This window comes from Triticum urartu, chromosome 5A, assembly GCF_056163025.1.
Source record: "Triticum urartu cultivar PI428250 chromosome 5A, HENAU_Tu73, whole genome shotgun sequence".
NCBI lineage: Eukaryota > Viridiplantae > Streptophyta > Magnoliopsida > Poales > Poaceae > Triticum > Triticum urartu.
The window spans coordinates 534,969,335-534,990,095 of record NC_141877.1 but is presented as its reverse complement, the minus strand read 5'-3'; the positions used below and the strand labels follow the sequence as shown (position 1 = coordinate 534,990,095).

The 20,761-nt window shown below is 45.2% G+C and overlaps 2 protein-coding genes and 2 pseudogenes across 3 annotated transcripts; 1 reads left to right on the top strand and 3 right to left on the bottom strand.

Annotated features, from left to right (window-relative positions):
* Positions 1 to 346: 346 nt before the first annotated feature.
* On the top strand, positions 347 to 878 carry LOC125510335 (histone H4). The gene has a single exon (XM_048675490.2). It carries the CDS (start codon positions 423 to 425, stop codon positions 732 to 734), a length of 312 nt encoding a protein of 103 aa, XP_048531447.1. The 5' UTR covers positions 347 to 422; the 3' UTR covers positions 735 to 878.
* A 3,472-nt stretch (positions 879 to 4,350) lies between these two features.
* LOC147972564 (putative flavin-containing monooxygenase 1) lies at positions 4,351 to 6,117 on the bottom strand (annotated as a pseudogene). Its single transcript, XR_015603554.1, has 4 exons — positions 6,114 to 6,117; positions 5,948 to 6,002; positions 4,914 to 5,608; positions 4,351 to 4,830 (listed from the first exon to the last, which is right to left on the bottom strand). The product of XR_015603554.1 is annotated as a putative flavin-containing monooxygenase 1 (transcript).
* Positions 6,118 to 6,562: 445 nt separating this feature from the next.
* On the bottom strand, positions 6,563 to 9,124 carry LOC125507281 (putative flavin-containing monooxygenase 1). The gene is made up of 5 exons (XM_087521528.1): positions 8,554 to 9,124; positions 7,885 to 8,122; positions 7,596 to 7,771; positions 7,118 to 7,476; positions 6,563 to 7,039 (listed from the first exon to the last, which is right to left on the bottom strand). Exons 1-5 carry the CDS (start codon positions 9,001 to 9,003, stop codon positions 6,685 to 6,687), a joined length of 1,578 nt encoding a protein of 525 aa, XP_087377654.1. The 5' UTR covers positions 9,004 to 9,124; the 3' UTR covers positions 6,563 to 6,684.
* A 5,146-nt stretch (positions 9,125 to 14,270) lies between these two features.
* LOC147972563 (uncharacterized) lies at positions 14,271 to 15,751 on the bottom strand (annotated as a pseudogene).
* Between the last annotated feature and the right edge of the window lie 5,010 nt (positions 15,752 to 20,761).

Below are 20,761 nucleotides of genomic sequence, written 5' to 3'. Positions count from 1 at the left end.
TGAGTTTGCGCCTTCGACATAGTCTCGCCACGGGCCCACCGGCCAGAAATCCATCCGAAAATTCGCGGCAGCGAGCAACGCCTCGCGCAAAAGCAATCCATCCAAAACCCGTCCGGTCCCACCTGCCAGCCAGCCGCCGTCGCGCACTCCCTCCTCGCATCCGCGCGCCCCCGCCTCCTCCTCAGAAAAGAAACACACCTCCCCGCCACGTCACCGATCCGCGGCACCCCTCATCCCCAGCTCCCCGCCACCCATCTCCCATCCGACGGCCCGCATCCCGCATCACGCGGATCGCGGCTGATCCCTGGCACCAACCTCACGGCTATAAATCCACCTCGCCCCGCACGGCACAATCATCAGCCACCGCAGCCACCACAAAGACAAGTCAACCTCACGGCGTAGAAGAAAGGAGGAGGGAGAAGATGTCTGGGCGCGGCAAGGGAGGCAAGGGGCTCGGCAAGGGCGGCGCCAAGCGCCACCGGAAGGTCCTCCGCGACAACATCCAGGGCATCACCAAGCCGGCGATCCGGCGCCTGGCGAGGAGGGGCGGCGTGAAGCGCATCTCGGGGCTCATCTACGAGGAGACCCGCGGCGTGCTCAAGATCTTCCTCGAGAACGTCATCCGCGACGCCGTCACCTACACCGAGCACGCCCGCCGCAAGACCGTCACCGCCATGGACGTCGTCTACGCCCTCAAGCGCCAGGGGCGCACCCTCTACGGATTCGGAGGCTAGGCCGCCACCACCACCAGATTAGAAGCTAGCCTGTGTGTCTAGGGTTCGTGGTCTTCGGTGTAATCGCAGTATCTCGCTGTTGTTCGCTGTGTTCTGTAGGATCGAATGGAATGGAATTGAAATTAAACTAGTTCGTCGTTGAAATTTGCTTCGTCTGTTAAATTCCCCATTCTCTGGCTCTCAAATTTTCTGTGCTCAAATCGGTTGTTGGTTTGCATGCAATTTGAACCATCCCTTCAATTTGTTTGTGTCTGGACTGTGAAATGCCCACTCCAAGCTTAACCCAATTCCAAATCCGTCGAGTAATAGCTGCAGGCACCGATCCACCCCCGTCGCAGGACGCACAGTGCTTCGGCGTCGGCACAGCGGCGGCAGAGGTACCAGCACCCCATACATGTTCCCATTCAGCAATTTCGTCGAGCACCTGAGGTGCGTTGTGTTTTCCTTGCAGCCTTGTCTTTCGAAGGTATCGATGTTCATTAATGTTCCAAGCCTCTGTTTCTGGAGCAGGTCGCGTTGCCGCTGATAACAGAGTAAAAGGCAGGTGGTCGTGCTGGAGCCTTGGAATGCGCTGGGATCGCCTGAATCTGCTTTGCCGCTCCCTCGAACAGTATCTTGGTACCCATCTGTTCTACCTGCCTCTGTTGTGTTCCCAATTTATCTCATGATCAATGCTGCTTCCATGACTTAACCACATGAAAATCTGCTATTCTCATGAATTAGAAGTTTCTTTTAACTGCAGTTAGAAATCATGAGACTCATTCTTTGGTCGAAAGTAGCTGGCCTGACCATTTGAATTTGAGTTGGGATGGAGCTCATTCTTTGGTCGAAAGTGGATTTTGACTACGTGATGCAACTCATTTAATTACAATAACCAGCGGCTAGGCAACGGCCATGCCCCAGCTCCAGATCAGATTTGTAGCTAGGGTTCATAGTGCGGCAGGCAGTCTCTTGCTGCTGTTTGCTCTGCTCTGTGCTTCATGTTAGGATGTGCAAGGAACTGGCCACTGCTTGTTTGCTGGAATGGATTGCATTGGGCTGTAGTGAATTTCAGTTGTTTACCTGGAATGCACATTCTTCATTCCGTTCCCCAATTTCTTGTTCCGCTGTTAGCTCTGGTCTTTGATTCATGTTACTGTGTTAGGATGCACGATGAACTGGCTACTGCTTGTTCGCTCAAATGGAGTGGATATGGTTGTAGTGAATGTCAGGCTCTGTTGAGCTACATCTGTGTATTCTTCCTTCCGTTCGCTAAACCAACCATGTTCCCGTCAGGATATGATTCAAACTGTCTTTGCATTTTGGTATCTTAGCAGTCGAATTCTCATGGCGACTAGTTGCAGAAGCAAAGTTCTGCTGACAATGCTTAATGGTTTTGTCGCATTTTGTCGCATTGTGCACCTCTTTGCTTTTACTGTCTTCTCAAAAGTTGTCATGACCAGTTTCTAGCATGTCTGTTCTGATGCGTAACTTTTCTCATTGCTCTACAAACTGTAGAGAGTGGTGTTCTGTATTCAAGTTTTTCTTTATGTAGTACGGAGTACTAAGACATGTCAATAGTAATATCCTCACCCAATTTTTTGGTAATATCATCTTCACGCTTTTATGTTTTCGTCTCAACATACATTTTCTGGGAGAAGCAAATGACCAGCACCCCAACTCCGCAAAAATACACACACCGGGCTGCCAGCTTCTGCATCGCAACTCCGCGGAGTTAGGCCGTTCGGCCCGACTCCCAAGCCTGGAGTTGGCGAAGCTGGCTGTTGGAGCACTGCCGAACAGGCCCTTGGAGCTTGCTTTTATCTTATATGGACTCCATTTTGGTGTCTTGGACTTCTCATACTGTTGCAGGCTTCTCAGCTGGCCAATGTTTTCTTTCCTTTCTGCAGTGATTTATTAATGATTTGCCAAACAAGGAACTAAGGTCATTTAGAAATAGAGCCACTTTATCAGTCACTCCATTGATGTGGTTGAAAACTGTTATTCCTTCACAAATTAAGCAATGCAAACTTTGGCTTATATTGATCATAGCAGCAGCAAATTGTATGATGATTTGCTGTGTAATTCATTTGGTCTGCATGTGACATGTTCGTCATTTACATCACATATTGGGCTGGACCGCAGACTGTTTACCACTGATTCATTTAACAATAACTAACCCATCATTTCTTACTATTTTATTCCCACATTTTAGTATCATCATGGTCCATTTATTTACCCTTTTATATTGAGCCTCGCCTTAAGTGGTGATCATCTGTTTACTGTTAAATAACAATGCAGTTTCTCAATCTACAACATATGTCACAACATACATTTTGTATTGACTAGCGATATCTGTACATTTAAATTACACAAAATAAGTGTTTTTTCAAGTGAACAGCTGTTCCTTGTTTTAATATAATATAAGGTTCTTTTGCCATAATAAGATTGGGATGCTTGTTAAGATATGAGGTTTTATATACTCTGGTATTTTAATGTCAAGGGCTGGGCTATCCAAATGACAACATAGGTACGCTGTACTTAACCCAACATCATTTTATCCTGTCGGCAGAGGAACTAAACTAAACTAAAATGTTCTTAGCATTCCTTCGACTTCTTTTTATGCTTTGGACCGTTAGACAGGGTTTTCTAAATTTCACACACGATGTAAGTAAAGATACATCAAATGAAATTTACTTGTGATTTCAAGTATATAACATAGCAAATAACTGCCTAGTTCTCTCTTCTTTCACTGCCTCAGTTTTTGTGTGTGGGAAGGGAACAGTAGACGAAAACTCTACAAGAGTCCAAAGGACTCAAAAGGCAAAATAAAAGAACTCAAGGGAAGCAACTAGACCTCCCCTAACCACCTTGAAAGAGCAGAAAACATCCGAGGAGATGCTGCAATTAAAATTTATTGGTAAACTGTAGAGTTATTTCCTGTAGTTAAGCTAACAACAAACTTGCTAAAACATAGACTTGCTGAAATCGTCTATAGAGCACTGAAGGTATCTGCTCTTGTCTCTTCTTTTGCTTTGAATATACTACTAGTGAAAAATGTGCTGTTGTCTTCAGCAAAGGCCTGCATAATCAGCAGGTCCATATGGCTGGAACCATTCAGCCAGGAATCCTTTCTTTCTAGTGTTGCATCCGATGTCTTGGCACAACAAATCATTAAAGCAAATATCTATGGTGCTTATACAAGATTGGCCAAAATACTTTCCGTTGTAAAGATCCTTCTACGTTGCCTACTCTGCTACACTCTCTTCCATGCATCTTATGCCTGGAATAGTGTGATTTCTTACTACCTAACCTCATCATTATGCTTTGAATATACTAGTTCACTTTTCCCCTTATCTTTCCATGTTACAACTGTTAAGCGGTGGTGCAGTTCTCTAGGAAAAAAATTGTTCTCCCTAGGCTAGTATTTAACTATTTATTGTTCTCCAAACATGCCAAGCTGAAAAAATTGTCCAACCTGTACCTGTACAGAGGAACTGATGTACCTGATGATCCTGTCACTATATTTCTACACCAGTTTGTTGTGTAGATGTCCCTAAGCTTCTGGTCTCTTTTGACTCCTTTTGCTAGATTTATAATATCTCTCTTTATGCATTCATTTCCTTCCTCAAAGGATGATCCCATCACTGCAGAAGCTGAACCTCTTGGATATTTTAAGAATAATGGTACCCTCATCAACCCTGTCATAAAATCCTTTGGGCAGCATTGCAATCAAGCAAGAAGGCATAGCAAAGGAGAAACTGTAGTCAGGTACCATCCCCATGTTTTTGTAAATGAATCCTTTGCTTCATGCAGGTTGCAGTTACTTCTGTGATTGCCCATCTCTGAAGCATAATGGATTCTGTGGATTCGTGAGCTTTCTATGCACAAGTTCTCTATACTGCTTTTGAAACTCTATTTGAGTTGGGAGTAATTATTTACCAAGGGAGAGAGTGCACAAGCCAATATATAGCGCAGAAATCCTTCACCGGGTTTATGAGCAAGTAGTTGCGAGATGCGGTTAAGGTAGAAGTAATTAAGATTAAGTCCCCATATGCTAGATTTATCAATAGCCAGTGCTCAGTTTTACATATCATCATGCACGGCTGACCTGCACCTGCATTGGGATCGAACTGTCAGGCACTTATTCCTTTGAACGGTTATTGCTAGTTAGTGAGGTCTTAGTTCTCTTGGACTCACCATTCATCTTGGCAACCTCTGCAGCAATATCAAATGCTGATTTTCCAGACCCAAGTATCGTCACACTCTTCCCTTTTAAAAGATGCAACCACATTATCCATGTAAGAGTAGTCCATAGAGTGCAATGTTTTCCCCCTGAACAAGTCAGGTCCTTTATTTGCTGGAAATTCTTGGATTGGTGTCCCGTCCTACAATGCCTTCCGATGCACAGTATCAGAAAATCCACTTGGAAAACCTGCAACAGAATGTATGTCGTACAGAGCAATTCTGTAGATAAGGTGAATGCATTATATTGTTCAAGCAGACTTTCTTAGTTCAGATTTTTGTAGATCAGGACAGCGTATACCTTGACATTAACTGACCAATGCTCCCATCTCTCTTCCTCAGCTGCACCAAGGTATTCAACTCCCAGCGCCTGACTATTGAACTTGATACACCTGAGGAGGTCAAACTTGTGCACGTACGAGGTACGACCTGATGTATTCCATAACTTCCCGATGGCCTGGGTACGTCAGCGTCACACTTGCAGGCCATGCCAGGTCCACTCCAAGGTATGCGTCCACACACCGCCAATGGTGTCATCGGCCTTGAACATCACTGGCCTGAACCCCTTGTCTAGCGCGTGCTTGCAGGCAGCTAGGCTGCTCACACCGGCAGCAACGATGCCGACCCTCTTCCTGTCCTTTTTCGCTGCCCTTCTTCAGAGTTCTGTATAGGAAGGAGTTGAGGATGGAGAGGAAACCTTGGGTTCGATTCTCTGGATGGGTTGGATCTTTTTAAGATCTCAGGAACTTTTGGGTGGCTGGATGACACCAAACGAACCACCACTTGTTTGGTAGTATCTTTCGTTGCCTTCTTGGTTCATTCCTGTGATCCCATGTCTTGTTTTATTTTCTGTCAGTTATCTTTTTTTGTCTTCAGCGACACACTGGGATTCACTGAATACTGGATGAGTTTGAAGATGCCTGCTAATTTATATACCCCTTTCGAATTTAAGTCGAAACTGGCATGTAGTGTTAACTTTGCAAAATTACCTCATGTTGCACTTTAAGGTGATATCCAGGTGGCATAAGGACTGCTCCAGTAAATCTAAAGAAAGTCACTTACAGGTTACAGCCATAAGTATGAGCACCTAATTTATTGACTCAATGGCATGCTGCCACATCACACTGCTCACCCAGAGTGGAAGCTTTTAGTTGCCCATTGGTGATGGTTCAGTATGTATTGGTTGGTTTGGTTTCAGAGGTGAGCATCATCTTGCTGGATACCTAATCCTTTCAGGGCAGTCTTTTGGACCCTTGGTTGAAGGAGAGAATCCCTTGAAAGAGACAATTTATATGTCACATTAGAGTAGCTAAAGATCTGGGTTCGGAGTGGGCACCCTTTTTGTTTTTAGGAAGTTAATTCTGAATAGTGGTGGGAATCAATTGACAAGTCTGCCCAGTTTTTAATTTGACGGCATACACGGTTGATGTGTTGATGTGCACATAGTTCATGAGGAAATTTACATGAAGCATATCATCATCTTTTTTTGAAACTAATACCGATAATGGTTTGCCCGTTGGAAGCAGTCCTCGGAGGACCGGTAACAAGAGTATGATTTAACAGCTGACTTGCTGCACCAATATTTAGGAACAGGGCACCAGATCTAGGTTCAACCGAAGAGCTTATTCCATGACATTTAGTTTGTACAATAGTCAGCACAGAATCGCTGGAATGGCAATGTTTCTGTTTGATTTAAGCGCGGCGATGGCACGACAGATCTCATATGTCACTTCTTCAGACCGACATCCTTGTAATCTGATGGAAGATATGGCAACAGCCAATCTGCAAAGAACCCTTTCTTCCTCCTGGGTTCACACCCCATGTCCTGGCACAACTGGTCATTGTACCAGATGTGGAGAGCTCCAACGCAAGATCGACGGAAGTATTCACGAGAGTACCTCTTCATGTATTCATCCCATTCCTTTATATCCATCTCCATAGATTTTATGCTAGGCAACTGAAACACCCCGTCAAGGAAATGCGCCAACCATTTGGAGCGCATGTCGAATGTGTGCAGGTTTGCTATGCTCTCGGAGTAGCCGATGATCGCCAGCTGTGGGATCCTAGGATGCACGCATTGCCTGCTCAGTTCACAAAAACAACTGTGAGCTTCTGCATATATACAGAACAAGCATGTTTGAGAGAAGGGCAAGATAAACCTGTAGAGAGGAATAATACTGGATGGTGGGCCAGTCACAATGTCTCTGAACAAGGATGACGCGAACATCTCCTTTAGCTTTTGGTCTCCCTTGTATCCGGTGGCGAATATGACCACGTCGCTCTTTATCGGCGCGGAATCACCTTCGACAATCACACCTTGTTTGCAGAAGCTGAAGCTCTTTGCTTTCTTGAGAACAATGCTTCCTTGATCAACCATGTCACAGAACTTGTCTGGCAATATTGCAACCAAGCAAGAGCTGATGGCCTGGAAGAAACTGTGGTCTGGCACCATGCCGTGCTTATCCATGGGCACCGCCCATCTGTAGTAGCTCTCGACGAACTTCGAGAACAACCATCTCTGATCAGGTAGGTGTATATTCGGGTTAAATACATGCATGAACACATATCGATGATCTGTATTTACTTGGGAGAGTGGTGTGGTATAAGTAGGCACTACTAGTGGCCAGTGGCCCTTACCAAGGGTGATAAGAAGGTAGCAAGAATGCTAAGGAGCAGCCCCTCTCCTGGCTTGTGTACTAGGAGCTCCGAGAAGCGGTTGAGGTAGAAGAATGCAATGGGAACGCCCCAAGCGTAGTAGTCGGGTATGATCCACCTCTTCGTTCGACATATTATTGTGCATGGATACTTGGCTCCTGAGTGGAACAACAATGAACCAGATTAAGATATATCTGATCTCAGTGCTCTGAACCCTTCTTCCTTTTGATCACTCTGCAGCGAAGAGTTGCAGGAAAGCTAGAGATCTCACCGTTTGTGTTTGCGCACTCTGCAGCGATGTCGATAGCGGACTTCTGGTAGCCGACGACGGTGACGAGCTTGCCCCTGATGAGCTCGGTGGCCTTTTCGGTGCCCATGTCGGAGTAGTCCATGGAGTGGATCACGGTGCCGTCGAACTTCTCCGGCCCTTTGTCGGGAGGGAATGTGGGTATATTTGGGATGCCGCTGAATCTCCCGGCGCACAGGATCACGAAATCCGCAACATATGTCTGGAAACGGATAGTTGTTGCCAATGTTTAGCATGAAGTGAAGTGTTAGCTCATATAAAATGTGAATAGATACATCCGTATGTAGACAAATTTAAGACAAAAATTTTAGAACGGCGAGAGTAAATTGGTTGTCTATATATGATGCTGATGCTGGTTGCGATATACACAGCCAGGATGATCTGTTCAAGTGTTGATGCAGACATGTTCACTGTTAGCTATTGTTGTCAGCTACAGTACTTTGATTTCTTTAAGTATCAGCAACATTTTGTTTTTTGGAGAACGTTGAGAATGAGCAACACGGATGACACCGTACGACAGAAAATATCTGGTGATGGGCTCATGGATGACACTGTACTGGAGTGGAAGATGAGCCACACAAATTTCGCTGTCGTACAGTATGAGGTTCCCACTGTACGTACTAGTGCTCTTACCTCGACGTCGCCGGCACCCTGCTGCTGCACGGTGAGCCGCCACTGGCCGCGGCCATCCCCGAACGCCGACCCATCGCCGGCCCACCGGTCCCACGCCCGGACCTCGTCCTCGCCGACGCCGGCGTACTCCATGCCTGTCACGCGGCATCCGAACCGGACGCGCTCCAGCACGCCGAACCGCTCCGCGTAGGAGCGCAGGTACGCCGCGGCCTGGGCGTGGTCCGGGAACACCTCGGCGACCTCCGGCGGCCAGGGGAAGTCGGAGAACTCGTAGAGCGTGCGCGGCGTCTGCAGGCGCGTGGACGCCAGCGCGCGCGCCCACACGCCGCCGATGGCGCCCGAGGACTCGAAGACGACCGGCTGGAGGCCGCGCTCCAGCGCGTGCTTGCACGCCGCCAGGCCGCTCGCGCCGGCGCCGACGATGGCCACCCTCTTCTGCGCCTTCTCCATGATGGGATGGGCTGCGTGTCGACTGGCTGGCTGGCGTGTGATATGGTATGGGCTGCTTGTGGAGTGGGGGAGGTGATGTAGAGGAGAGCGTGGGTGGGTTCAGCTGAATTTGGACTTTGCAGGTCGCATGCTTTGGGCGTGTATGCATGCCACTCGAGTGAGCTAATGCTTAGGTGTGACGCGGCATCACGCAAATGGGTGTGGTTGGCTTTTCTACAACTGTCAGTTAGCATTTGTTCTGAGTGGTGAGATGTGCAAGAAACTACTGGAGAGTGCTAGGTAGGAGTAGTGGTCAAAGCAGGTCTTCCTTTCGTTTTGCGCTACTAATTTTCGTGCAGATTCCGGAAAAAAGGCCTTCAATTCTACCTTAGCTCATCATATCTCCTCGTCAAGAAGATGCAGGAGCCATGGTCGCCGATCAGGAAAAATATGCATCGTCCATAGAAAAAAAGCCTCGATCGACACGTGGTGAATCAAGCTTCCTTTTTCTTTGTGGATGATTACTCAACTCATAGTATTCACGCAATCAGCAAAAGCTAGCTCAATGGCAACATCCACCCAGAACCAATCCAGATCATGGTTCTGCCTTCTAATTTGGCAAAACTAGGTAAGCGATTGCTGACTTTGTTTTGAGGGCGGATTACATGAGTAATACAAGAATCATGAAGATATCGCTTGGATCAGTTTGACTGCAATGGTAGAATCCAGCTCAACCATGATAGAATCGAGCTTCCAACGTGCCAGCGGTTTCAGGGCATGGACAATACGACTAAATATCTCTGTCCCAAAATATAAACGTTTTGGTAGGCCGTCTTATATTTTGGTATAATATATGTGTTGCTAGTGAAATACCAAACAAAATATATCCGAAAAGATGGGTCCGACTATGTCACTTCTAGATGTGAGATAATACTCACTATCTCACATCTAACTATGACATCATCCCACATCAGCAGATAAATGAAGCCCTACCATTGTATTGTTTTGTTTTGTTGCTATTTTTTTGTTTGTCGCCCATGACACCCAGCCCAGAACGACGGGAGCTTCTCCGCCTGGCGTGGCCTAGTGTCAAACTGACAACGAGCAATCGCGTGCAAAAATCCCCATAAAAGAAGTAGCGCGTAGTTTAAAGAACTAATGGCAGCGCGTAACTCAACATTACTGGAAAATTGTAAACAATTTTTCAAGTTTCAAACACTTTTTCAAAATTATTATTTTTTGTTAAATCCAAGCAGTTTTAAAATTTTCTAAACATTTACTAAAGCTGTGAAGAATTTTTAAATATTCGCAAACATTTTTTGAATTTGTAAAAAACAAAACATGAAAATACGAACATGTTTTGAAATTTGAAGCAATGTTGGAAAACAAGAACATTTTCTAAAATGCAAACTTTTTTTGAATTAGTGAACACAATTCTTTCAAAACACGAACATTTTCAAAAACTCCAAAACAATTTTTTAATTGGTGAAGAAACTAGCCTTATATACAAAAGGGTATCAGTCAAAAGGGCGTGTCTCATTTGTATGCAACTATGAAATTTCGAATAAAGGTGGGGAACTAGCTCAATGCGTTGAGAACTAAAAATCATATAAATGGTGCCTTTAAGAAACAAACATGAAAACTTGGGTCCCTCCGACTCGGTTGCATTTCTTTCAAAACACAAAATGGGTCGAAGATGGGCTTGCAACTGGGACATTTGAAAAATGGGTTAGGCCCAAAAATTAAAAAACAAACAATGTTGAGCAGCTAAAAAGCGCAAAAAAGAAAAAGAAAAGGTGGACTAGTAACTGTCAGGGTCAGGGTTCACATTTTGCGTATTTAAGATGGAATTGTACCTGGCCTAAAAATTGGTGGCTCACCCAGTTGAAGGTTGCCGTGAACTTGTAATTTTGACGAGTCCAATTTATGTGATCATTTTCATAGTTATTTTGTGCCTACATGATAGGCTTTGTGAAATTTTACCGCGCTCGCACACCTTGTTGATATCCCCCAGGTAACGCTTTTTGGACCATTGAGTGCTTTACGGAAGGAATCCCAGGAAATGGTAGTGGAATCATGTATTTAATGTGATAATTACCTACCATAGAAGAATAAAGCAAGGAGGCGAAAGAAGGAGTTGCTGCAGCGCTTCTAGAGCGGAAGACAACGTTCCATATGAGCGCGACCGCTTGTATGGGCTGTCGTATGAGGTGCCAGCGCCGCCGCTTCATCGACTACTTCCACCCCGTGAAATCAAATCAGGGATCAGACGCGCAGAGGATCCAGAAACTCGTTCAGAAGGCAGGACCCTAGCCTCCGGAGATCATCCGGAGGATGGATTAGCAAGGAGAAGAGGGAAAAACAAAGAAAAACGAAAAACCGAAGAAATTCATTGAAGAAATAGAGAAAAGCAAAAAATAATAAATTGTGAACATATTTTTAATAATGCGAGCATATTTAATACTTTTTGAAAATGTGAATATTTTTAAAAATAATTAACAATTTTGAAAATCTGAACATTTTTTGATAAAGCAAACAATTTCTGAATATTGAACATTTTTTTAAATTTCCAATTTTTTAATACCAAAAGGTATATATAAATAGAAAATGGAAAAACAGTAAAGAAGCCTGTAAAAAAATGAATCAGAAAAAACCGATTCAACCTTGTAGATAGTTCCCAAATCCATTAGAACCCGGCCGGACTAGGAACGTTTGAGAAGGTTCGTAAAACCGAGAGGCCCACCTCGCCAATTCCCTGTGCGAAGGCACGACTATTAGACGGAATGAGCGTCCAATTGAAAATTGCTAGAACACACCCTTTAAACCGACCCACATGGCCGTAAGTAGCATGTATCCATCGTCTCTAACCATGGTGACCAGGCTCATAGGATTTGGGTTTCCTAGATTAAAATGCTCTTTCTATGCCGAGATATAGATGGCACATATCTTGGTTCGTCAGCCATGGTTATACAAGGTCTAGTTAATCCAGCCTCATTAGAGGCAATTGCTTGTAGAGAAGCTCTATCTCTAGCAAAAGATCTTGGCATGCAACATCTTCACATTGCATCAGATTGCAAAGGAGTGGTGAACCATGTTCATGAAGGCAATGGAGGTTCTTATGGTAATATCATCAAAGAGATCAAGCAGATGGAGAAATCTTTTAGTTCATGTTCTTTTGTGCATGAACTTTGAGCTTCGAACTTTGAGGCCCATAACTTGGCAAGGTTAGGCATCTCCCTATCTCAAGGGAGACACATTTGGTTAGGCACTCCCCAAATTCTCAAAATAAAAAAAGAAGGTTAGGCCCCCCCCCCCCCTTTTTAGGGAATCTTAGATATTCCTTGTTAACAAGAATTTCGGCCCCTGGAACGCCAGCTATGGGGTGGGCCCACTGCGTAGTGTCCGTTCTGGTAGTATTGGGCCCGTCGTGGAAGATTTGGGTATTTATATGTCACTGTGTGTGTGTCTAAATGGTGATTGGCGGTTCACCTAAAAAAAAAATGGTGATTGGCGGACGACGTGTTGGTGGCTTGGTGCCATGCATGCACAGCTAGCCGATGGAGCAAATCACAGCCAATGACCAGGGTTTGTCCAAGCACCTGTTGAGCTCTGGATTACGGTCTCCGCGCACAAAAGTGACGGTGGCCCTACCTAACATGCATGCACGAGCACGACCATGCCCGCCGCGGCGACGAACGTGCCGTGCCGTGCCGAGTGTATCGCGGTGCACCGCCAGCGCCAGCGCCAGCCGCCAGGTGTGAGCTCCCTCCCTCGCAGCCTGTTGATCTGTTGTTCCCTGCGCTCGCGTTGGACCATGGCACAGCTCGGCTTTCGGTTGATCCAGATGTTTATAATGAATGGGCAGATTCGGAAAAAAGAACAAGTATTTTAGAAAATATAGAATATTCTAAAAATGTTTATAATGCCATGCGCGCGGCGGCGGCACATGCATGCATGATCTGGATTGAGCCGCGGCGCCGGCCTCTCCTCTCGATCATGGAGAAGAACAACGATCTACTCCACATGGATTCCCCTACACAATTCTACGTACGTTCTACGTGACAGAATCCCTTCAAACTAAACGCAAACTCGACTCGATCCATACGTGAATTGCTAACCGTGGTGTGTGGACATACACGAGCATGGCTGGCTCGCGTGCTGCTCCGGCCGGTCAGCTCCCAGCCCCAGCCACGCAAGCTTCTGGTCGAGTCAGAAGGGGCATGGAGTCTATCGCTTCTGGTAAGCAGCATCAGCATGCCAGGCCCAGAATCGCTTTTGCAGTTTTGCGTCTTGGAGTTGGAGAGGGAGAACGAATCTCTCTCGCACGCGACATACACCAGCATGGCCGGCTACGGCTACGCAGACTACACATGCACGCACGCGAACCGGCACCGCGACGTGCGCCCGTTAGACCGAACGGGGCCGCCCGACAAGAATGCCATCCCTGCCGCCGTTGCAACGTTGAAATCACGCGCAAAGTTAAACCCGATTTAAACTACTTTCTTACCGACGAAATTTGATTATACTACTACTAGTAGGAATTTATTTTTGGGATAAATGAGGTTAACCGTCAAGGATTTAGTGACGCAATGAAGATGTTAGGGAAAACAAGTAGTATTTTAGACAATGTTTCCGAAAAAAACTATGCTACTCCCACCGATCCATATTAATTGACGCACATTTAGTACATACAAAGTTGTACTAAGTGCGCGTCAATTAATTTGGATTGGAGGGAGTAGTATAATTTTTTTTGCCAAATAAATTGTTTAAGATAACTTGAAATCCATGGATTCTCAAGGTTATGTTGTACAATGTTAAAATCCGAATAGTCATTCCCCTAAAATATATCCGAATAGTCACTGTTCACCTTTCATTCTTTCTATAGATTTACCCTTATTCTCACAGGAATATTTTTTCCTTACATCTAGCCTACGTTGTAAGGGATTACTGGATGTGTGAAACCAACATGACATTAACAAAAATCACTTTGAGTTGAGCAGTGGCAGAATTTAAAAGCAATCTTTGATAATTATACGAAACCATACGAATGCACCAAGTTAAATTTTGCAAATATCGAGAAACTTCGATAATTATATTGACCTTCTCCACACTAGCTTACAAAATGCATTTCTAATCAGCAGGGAATGCGGTTCACTACAGATGTGCTCTTGGTTTCTTTGCACCCTTAAAGTCCTATCTAACCATGGAGCATTCGGTTCACCACACATCAGTTCCATAACCAAAAGAACTATACCAAAATACTATTTAACCATGGAGCATTCGGTTCACTACAGACCAGCTCGTCGTTTCTTTGCACCCTTAAAGTGCATAAGAGCAACTTCGTAGTTTTACTTATGTGCGATTTCACTCTTTATGTTTACTAGCAAGCTAACGGCAAGATAATCACCTTCCATAGTATTGCGTAGCCTTGTCTTAATGATCATCAAAGCAGAGAATGCTTGCTTGGCACTTGCTGTAGAAACTGGAAGAGTTAGAAGCAATCTCAACAATCAATCAACCAAATTGTAGATAGAATGTCTCCCTGTCTCAAAGAGATGTCAACAAAGATTTGTTAAGGTTGACACATTTTGAAACTCTTTATCATTGGAGTCATCCACAACAAAGTGTTTCAGTTGCTGCTCCAATCCATAGATCTCCTACTGGGTGAAAAACCAGCTGGATTATATTTCTTCCCTACCTCGCAAATATCACCAGCTTCGAAATATCTAAATTTATTTTGGGGATCAGGGTAGCACTAGTGGTCAAAAGATCCAACACTTTGTCATTAAATCTGAATTCTAATGCATGTAGCTGAGTATCAAGTGCTCCACGAAATACTTCCACCGGAAAATAATGCTCCTTAGTAAAACGATCTGGTTGGCGACGAGCACGACCACCACACATATTGTAAGTTTCTCCCAGATCTGGAATATCAATGGAATGATTTACAAGGAACCCAACAACCATATCAAAAAAGGCTTCCCAACCACCATCTGATCTCATTTCATCAAGACGGTCCTTTGTTGTGAACTCTAGACGCATGGCATATGTCATGTGATTTCCTTTGCAAGCTTGAGCAAGATTTTCGGTTATCTCCAGTATTTCTTCTATCAGACATACGACAGATCTGAACTCAAAAGAGGACAAATAGCTGAAAGCAGTGTCTCCATCTGCATGAACTAAGCCAGCTGACCCATCAAATGCTATATTTTGAAGAACTGAATTTACTGCATTACAATTTTCTTTAGTTTGGATATATAACCTAAGTGAGACCCCCATTTAGTGTCTGCAGGTTGTTTTAATTAGTGTGCAGATTTGATTTTCCCCTTTACGAGTTTCAGTGTCATCAATAGCTAGTAACCGATCTAGTTCCTCCAACTTGGCATCACGAAGCCCATCATGGTGCTTTGCGGAGGAGTCAACGATGTTTACAATAAAAAGAAGTTTCTGAAAGAATTTAGCAACGTAGACCACTTCCTTCGATGCAGCCACAAGCGCAAGTTGCTAACGATGAGCACAACAGTGGACATAATACGCATACGGGCATTCTCTGAGAAAAGAGCTTGCAAGCCATTGATCTCCCCCTCATATTACTAGCCCCGTCACACCCCTACCGACGAAGGTTCTGAACATCAAAAGCATGTTTCAATAACACAGAACTTAATACCAATTTAAGTGTTGCGGCTTTGGTGTTCGTCACATGTATCAAGGCAAAGAACCGCTCTTGCAGTATACGATCTTCATCAACGAATCTGAGAACCAATGTCATTTGCACTCTATTTGCTGCATCACATGTCTTGTCCACTAGAATAGAAAATTTATAATCCCCAATCTCTTCACGGTTATGTTTCCTAACTTTAAATGCATAAATACCCAAAATCTCCTGTTGGATTTCATGTGTTGTGTAGTTTGAACTGTATGGAGCATTCTTTGAAATAACTGAGCAATCTCAGGATTGAATTCTGCAAGGAGCTCTAATAGTTCAATACACTTCCCTATGTTCTTTGACTCTGGTGTTTCACCATGGCCCCTAAATGCACAAGATTGTGATGTAAGCCACTTAACAACTGCAATTGGTACTTTCATCCTCAGCTGGTGTCTCTCTATATCCCTCTGGTTGCCCAGTGCTACACCATTTCCTAAATGTCCTTGCTGATTCAAGAAGTCATGGCATGCTTTGGTTGCATTATTATTATCAGACTAAGGTTCATAATCTACGTGGTCTAAGAATGCACATTTATTTCCACCATTGACCTTCTTCAGTTAAACTATTATGTTCAGAGCAGGGCACAAACCCTAAGCAAGTCGGCACCGGCGCCAGCGGGAGGCGTGAAAACCCTAGTTGCAAGGGAAACTATAGTATTGTTGCCTAAAGGCGATATAAGAAGGGCACACTCATATGGCCACGGACACGTCGCTAACATCGGTCAGGTGCCGGCTCGAAAACTGTTGTCACTAAGTTCCGATTAACAAGTATTTTTTAATATAAATTTCCAATAAACTAGTTATCCCATTTATTTATAACCAATTAAATGATTATAGAAATGCTCATGTGTTGCAAATCTAAAATGACCGCTCATATAAAAAGGGCATTCATGTATATAAAATTATCTCATGTATTTTTATCTCCCTAGTTTTATCGGTTTGAAAAAGTAGGTGGAAAAGATTGATGATCTTCAAATAAATATTCACGCATATAAAACAGTAATGTTCATGTCATTTAAAAAAAGTCCATGTAATTCTTTTAAAATGTCTATCAATCATTAAAAAATATATTCTGTATGTGAAGAAGTGTTCATTTGTCGCAAAAACCTGCCTCGTCTCCTATGGACCGAGGGCGTGACGCATCACCGTCCTTGCCGGCTGGAGGCTCCATTTTTACATGTTTCTTTGAGTGTGGTTAGGATTTGGGTCCTGCTCAAGAAGGTGAGATGATGTCGGCCTCCTAAAGATGGAATAAGGTTCTCCATGCCCAACCCATGTATCGGTGATGTGTCTAGCATCACCAGAGGGCGCATGGAGGTGTGTCTATGACGGATATCACATAATTCAGTCGGTGGTTGTCTTTGGTGGATCTGCTCGGATCCGATATTTGTTCGTCTACGTTCGTGTTTCTATAGGTTGGATCCTTTTGATCTATGTTTCTCTTCACCGGCAGCCGTTGCTGTTCTGATGCGCTCGTCCTATGAGGCTTTAACGCGATAACTTATCGGCTGTAAACTACTCCCTCCGTTTGTAAATATAAGTCTTTTTATAGATTTCAAAATGAACTATATTCGGATGTTTATAAACATATTTTAGAGTGTAGATTGACTCATTTTACTTTGTATGTAGTCGGTATTGAAATCTCTAAAAGGTCTTGTATTTAGAAACGAAGGGAGTACAACAAGTTTCACCTGGGTCCGGTGAGGAAGGGGCGATGATGGCGGCGTGTCTGGCTTGCTTCAGTGCTTGTAGTCGTCATCGATTGAATATTTATGTATGGATGTAATTTTTATTATTTTTTGTGTCTGTTGCACCGCAAGATGAATAGATCAAAGGTTTTGCAAAACAAAATGCAAACGAAGGTCCGTGCGTTTTCCAAAAAGTTGGCACATTTGTGGCGGATATTTATGTGCAGCATAAAATATTGCACACAAATATGTCGGTTTCGGCGTCTGCGCGCGCGGCAGCGGCACACGCGAAAGGCCAAACCAACCTGCATGCACGCATGGGATGGGACGGGATGGGATTGAGCCGCGGCGTCCAACGGGCGACGCGCGCCTGGCCTATGTAGGGAAGCCACCGGGGGTGCGCCGGTGAGCTCCCTCACTCGCTGGCTCTGTCCGTCGTTGTGGGCTCCTTCCTTGTGTTGGCGTTGAAAAAGGCGCAGCCGCTTTCGGTCCAGTCAGAGGAGGAGTTTGCCGCTTCCGGTAAGAAGCATCAGCAGGCCATTGCCAGGGGCCCGGCCAGAATCGCTTTTGTAGTTTTGTGTCTCGGGGAAGGAGAAGGTAGTCTCTCTCTCTCTCTCTCTCTCTCTCGGTTGCAAGTGAGAATGCATGCATGGCGGATGGTGGGTGACAAAGCAAAAGAGGACACAAGCTATAGATGAATAGAAGACATGTTTTTACTCTTGGAAATGCCCTAACATGCACGCATGCATGTGCACCAACAATGACACGAAAAGTCCGTCCATTGAACGTGGCCGAATCAAGGAGAGAACTACCCTGCCCGTCCGTTCACGTCTGAACCGCGCCCGGCGCAACAACTCAAGGCAAGGCAGAGCTAGCAATCGCTTTTGCTCTCGGAGACCGGCCGGTGTCCCACCCCCCCTCACGTGAGAGGCTGGCTACCAGTGTAGTACGCCATTGGTAGCACGCCTGCGCTGCATCAACAGTACCCTACCGCGTACAGCTACATCTACGGTCGCAAGCAGGCACGAGGTCACCCGGCTGGACTTGCATGCAACCGTCTGTTCTGGTCTGGTCCATGCATTTGTGGGGTTTTTGTGGGCGTGCCAAATAAGCCAAGGAAGCACCAACGGCAATAAAATGAATTGTTCAAACGAAAAGTGCGCCGGCAAATGCAACAGAGAGATACGTAAGAAAGTTCCGGTCCGTTTTCCTTTTGCTTTTTATCTATCTACTCTACTCTACGTACCTCCATTGGCCTCAGGCTTTATTACGTCGTCTTGGTCTTGTCTAGCGCACCAAAGCAAGGCGCATGCGGAACGTCACACGCACAACACCGCTTAGCCATAGCCAGCCTAGCCTCTTATAACCCACGTACCGTAACTACTACTTCCTCTGTCCTAAAATATAAGAACGTTTTTAACACTAGTATAGTATTAAAAACGTTCTTATATTTTGGGACGGAGGGAGTAGTACGGTTTATTTGGTACACATATTATACGTCGTGTCATATTCCAGCTATTCGTCACGATAGAGATGATGTGTACATGTATGAATACCTACTTTTTATGTCACTTGGATCAAAAACACCCTCCAATAGATGTTGTACATGTAAAATAAATAAATCTACTTACAATTTTACATCTGATGTATTCATACATCACTTGGAGATGCAAATATACATCTGCACTCGTGCGGTGATGTAAAACCAGCCGCCGTGCGGTGCTGTAAAACCAGCCGCCCATCGCGCGAGCACCAACCAACCACCCAGGAAAGGCCCCCTCCCCGGAGCGACTGCCTACCGCACCCCGCAGCCGTCCGATCCTCTGCCCTATGCCTCTAAATCGCCCGAATCCACCGCCGCTCCATTTGAAGCTTTTTCATCGCCGTCCACACCCTGTCGCCGCCGCACCACCCCACTCATCTAAATTGACTGAATCCGCCGGCGCTTCATTTGAAGCTTTTTCGTCACCGTCCACACCCTCTCGCCGCCGGATCCACCGCCCCACACATCTACATTGACCGAATCCGTCGCCGTCCGCGCCCTGTCGCCGCTGAATCCACCGCCCCACACATCTACATTGACCGAATCCGCCGCCGCTCCATTTCAATCTTTTTCGTCATCGTCCACACCCTCGCTGGCCACCCCACCCCCGCGGACGTGCTATTTGAATTTCGGTTGCCGACGCGGCATTTGGACATCGGCCGCGCCGATTGATTTGAAGCTCTGTCGCGCCGGTTGTCCTGAAGCCGTAGCCGCGCCACCACCATGCCGCCGAAAGAAGGTCTCCAAGAGCAAGACCGACTTCTTTTGGGTGCGGAAGAAGTCATCCGGGAACTTCGGCATGGAGTCCCAGTGCGATGGCTATTGCTATTGGATCGGCATGTTCGACTCCACCGACGTGGCTTGCTCATGCTTACGACATCGCCACGGGGCGTTTTGGCCGGCCGAGGCACGAGATGAGCTTCCCGGAGATCAAAACTGAGGCGGAGGCGGAGTTCATCGAGCAAAAGAATATTAACACGCGATGGATGGACGAGAAGAGCGAGGAGGAGGAGAAGAAGCATGCGATTCACATTGGTCTCTACGATAGTGGCGCGGCGACAATGGCGAGGTTCGCGCGGGACCATCCGAGTATTTCCAGGCCGAGCGTGAGTTCTTTTGAAAGCACGAGGCTGAGTGGAAGAAGAAGATGGCGAAGAAGGAGGACAAGGTCGGCCCCTCGATGGTGATCCCCGTCGAGTTTGACTCGTCGGGCTGGGATGGCTCGGGGAAGGAGGACGGTGAATGCGACGACCCAGTAAGGACGAGTTCTGGGAGCAGTTCCATATCGACGATGATGAGTAGTTTTATGTTTGATGGAGGGGAACTTTTGGTCTATGGGGACATATGCACCCTATATGGGATTTTTTTTAGTAATTCAACAAAAAGTCAAAAAATCCTGAAAATATTTTTGAAATAAACTTGACCTTCTATTGTACTCGTGAGAAATAAAATCCACAAAAAAATATATCCTTTTGACTTCTTTTCAAAAAAGACAATTTTTTGGCTAAAATAGTGTGAATAGTGATCTATAATAGCAAATAAATTGTCTTTTTTGCTGTGAGGTCAACTTTTTTTTTCGTCGACATTTATATATCAGTGCAAGAGTAAGTCAAGTGTTTTGTCAAAATAGTTCTTACCTATTTTGACTTTTTATTAAAATATTAAAAAAATTCCTCATATAGGGTGCATATACAACCAGGAACCAAAGTGTATTTCCCTATGTTTGATGTAGTGGAAGTAGACTAGTAGTAGTAGTAGTAATAGTTTGTGTGATGTAGTAGTTGAACAATATTTGATTATTTTTAAGAACTATGTTAGCTTCAAATGAATTTGCTAGGCTTGA

Excerpts from the sequence above, each read along its gene's own strand:
- LOC125510335 (XM_048675490.2), top strand. The coding sequence starts at position 423 with ATGTCTGGGCGCGGCAAGGGAGGCAAGGGGCTCGGCAAGGGCGGCGCC.
- LOC125507281 (XM_087521528.1), bottom strand. The coding sequence starts at position 9,003 with ATGGAGAAGGCGCAGAAGAGGGTGGCCATCGTCGGCGCCGGCGCGAGC. Across the intron at positions 7,477-7,595 it reads CTACCTTCTTATCACCCTTG|AGATGGTTGTTCTCGAAGTT; the intron begins GTAAGGGCCACT and ends CTACCTGATCAG. Across the intron at positions 7,040-7,117 it reads AGTATTATTCCTCTCTACAG|GCAATGCGTGCATCCTAGGA; the intron begins GTTTATCTTGCC and ends TGAACTGAGCAG.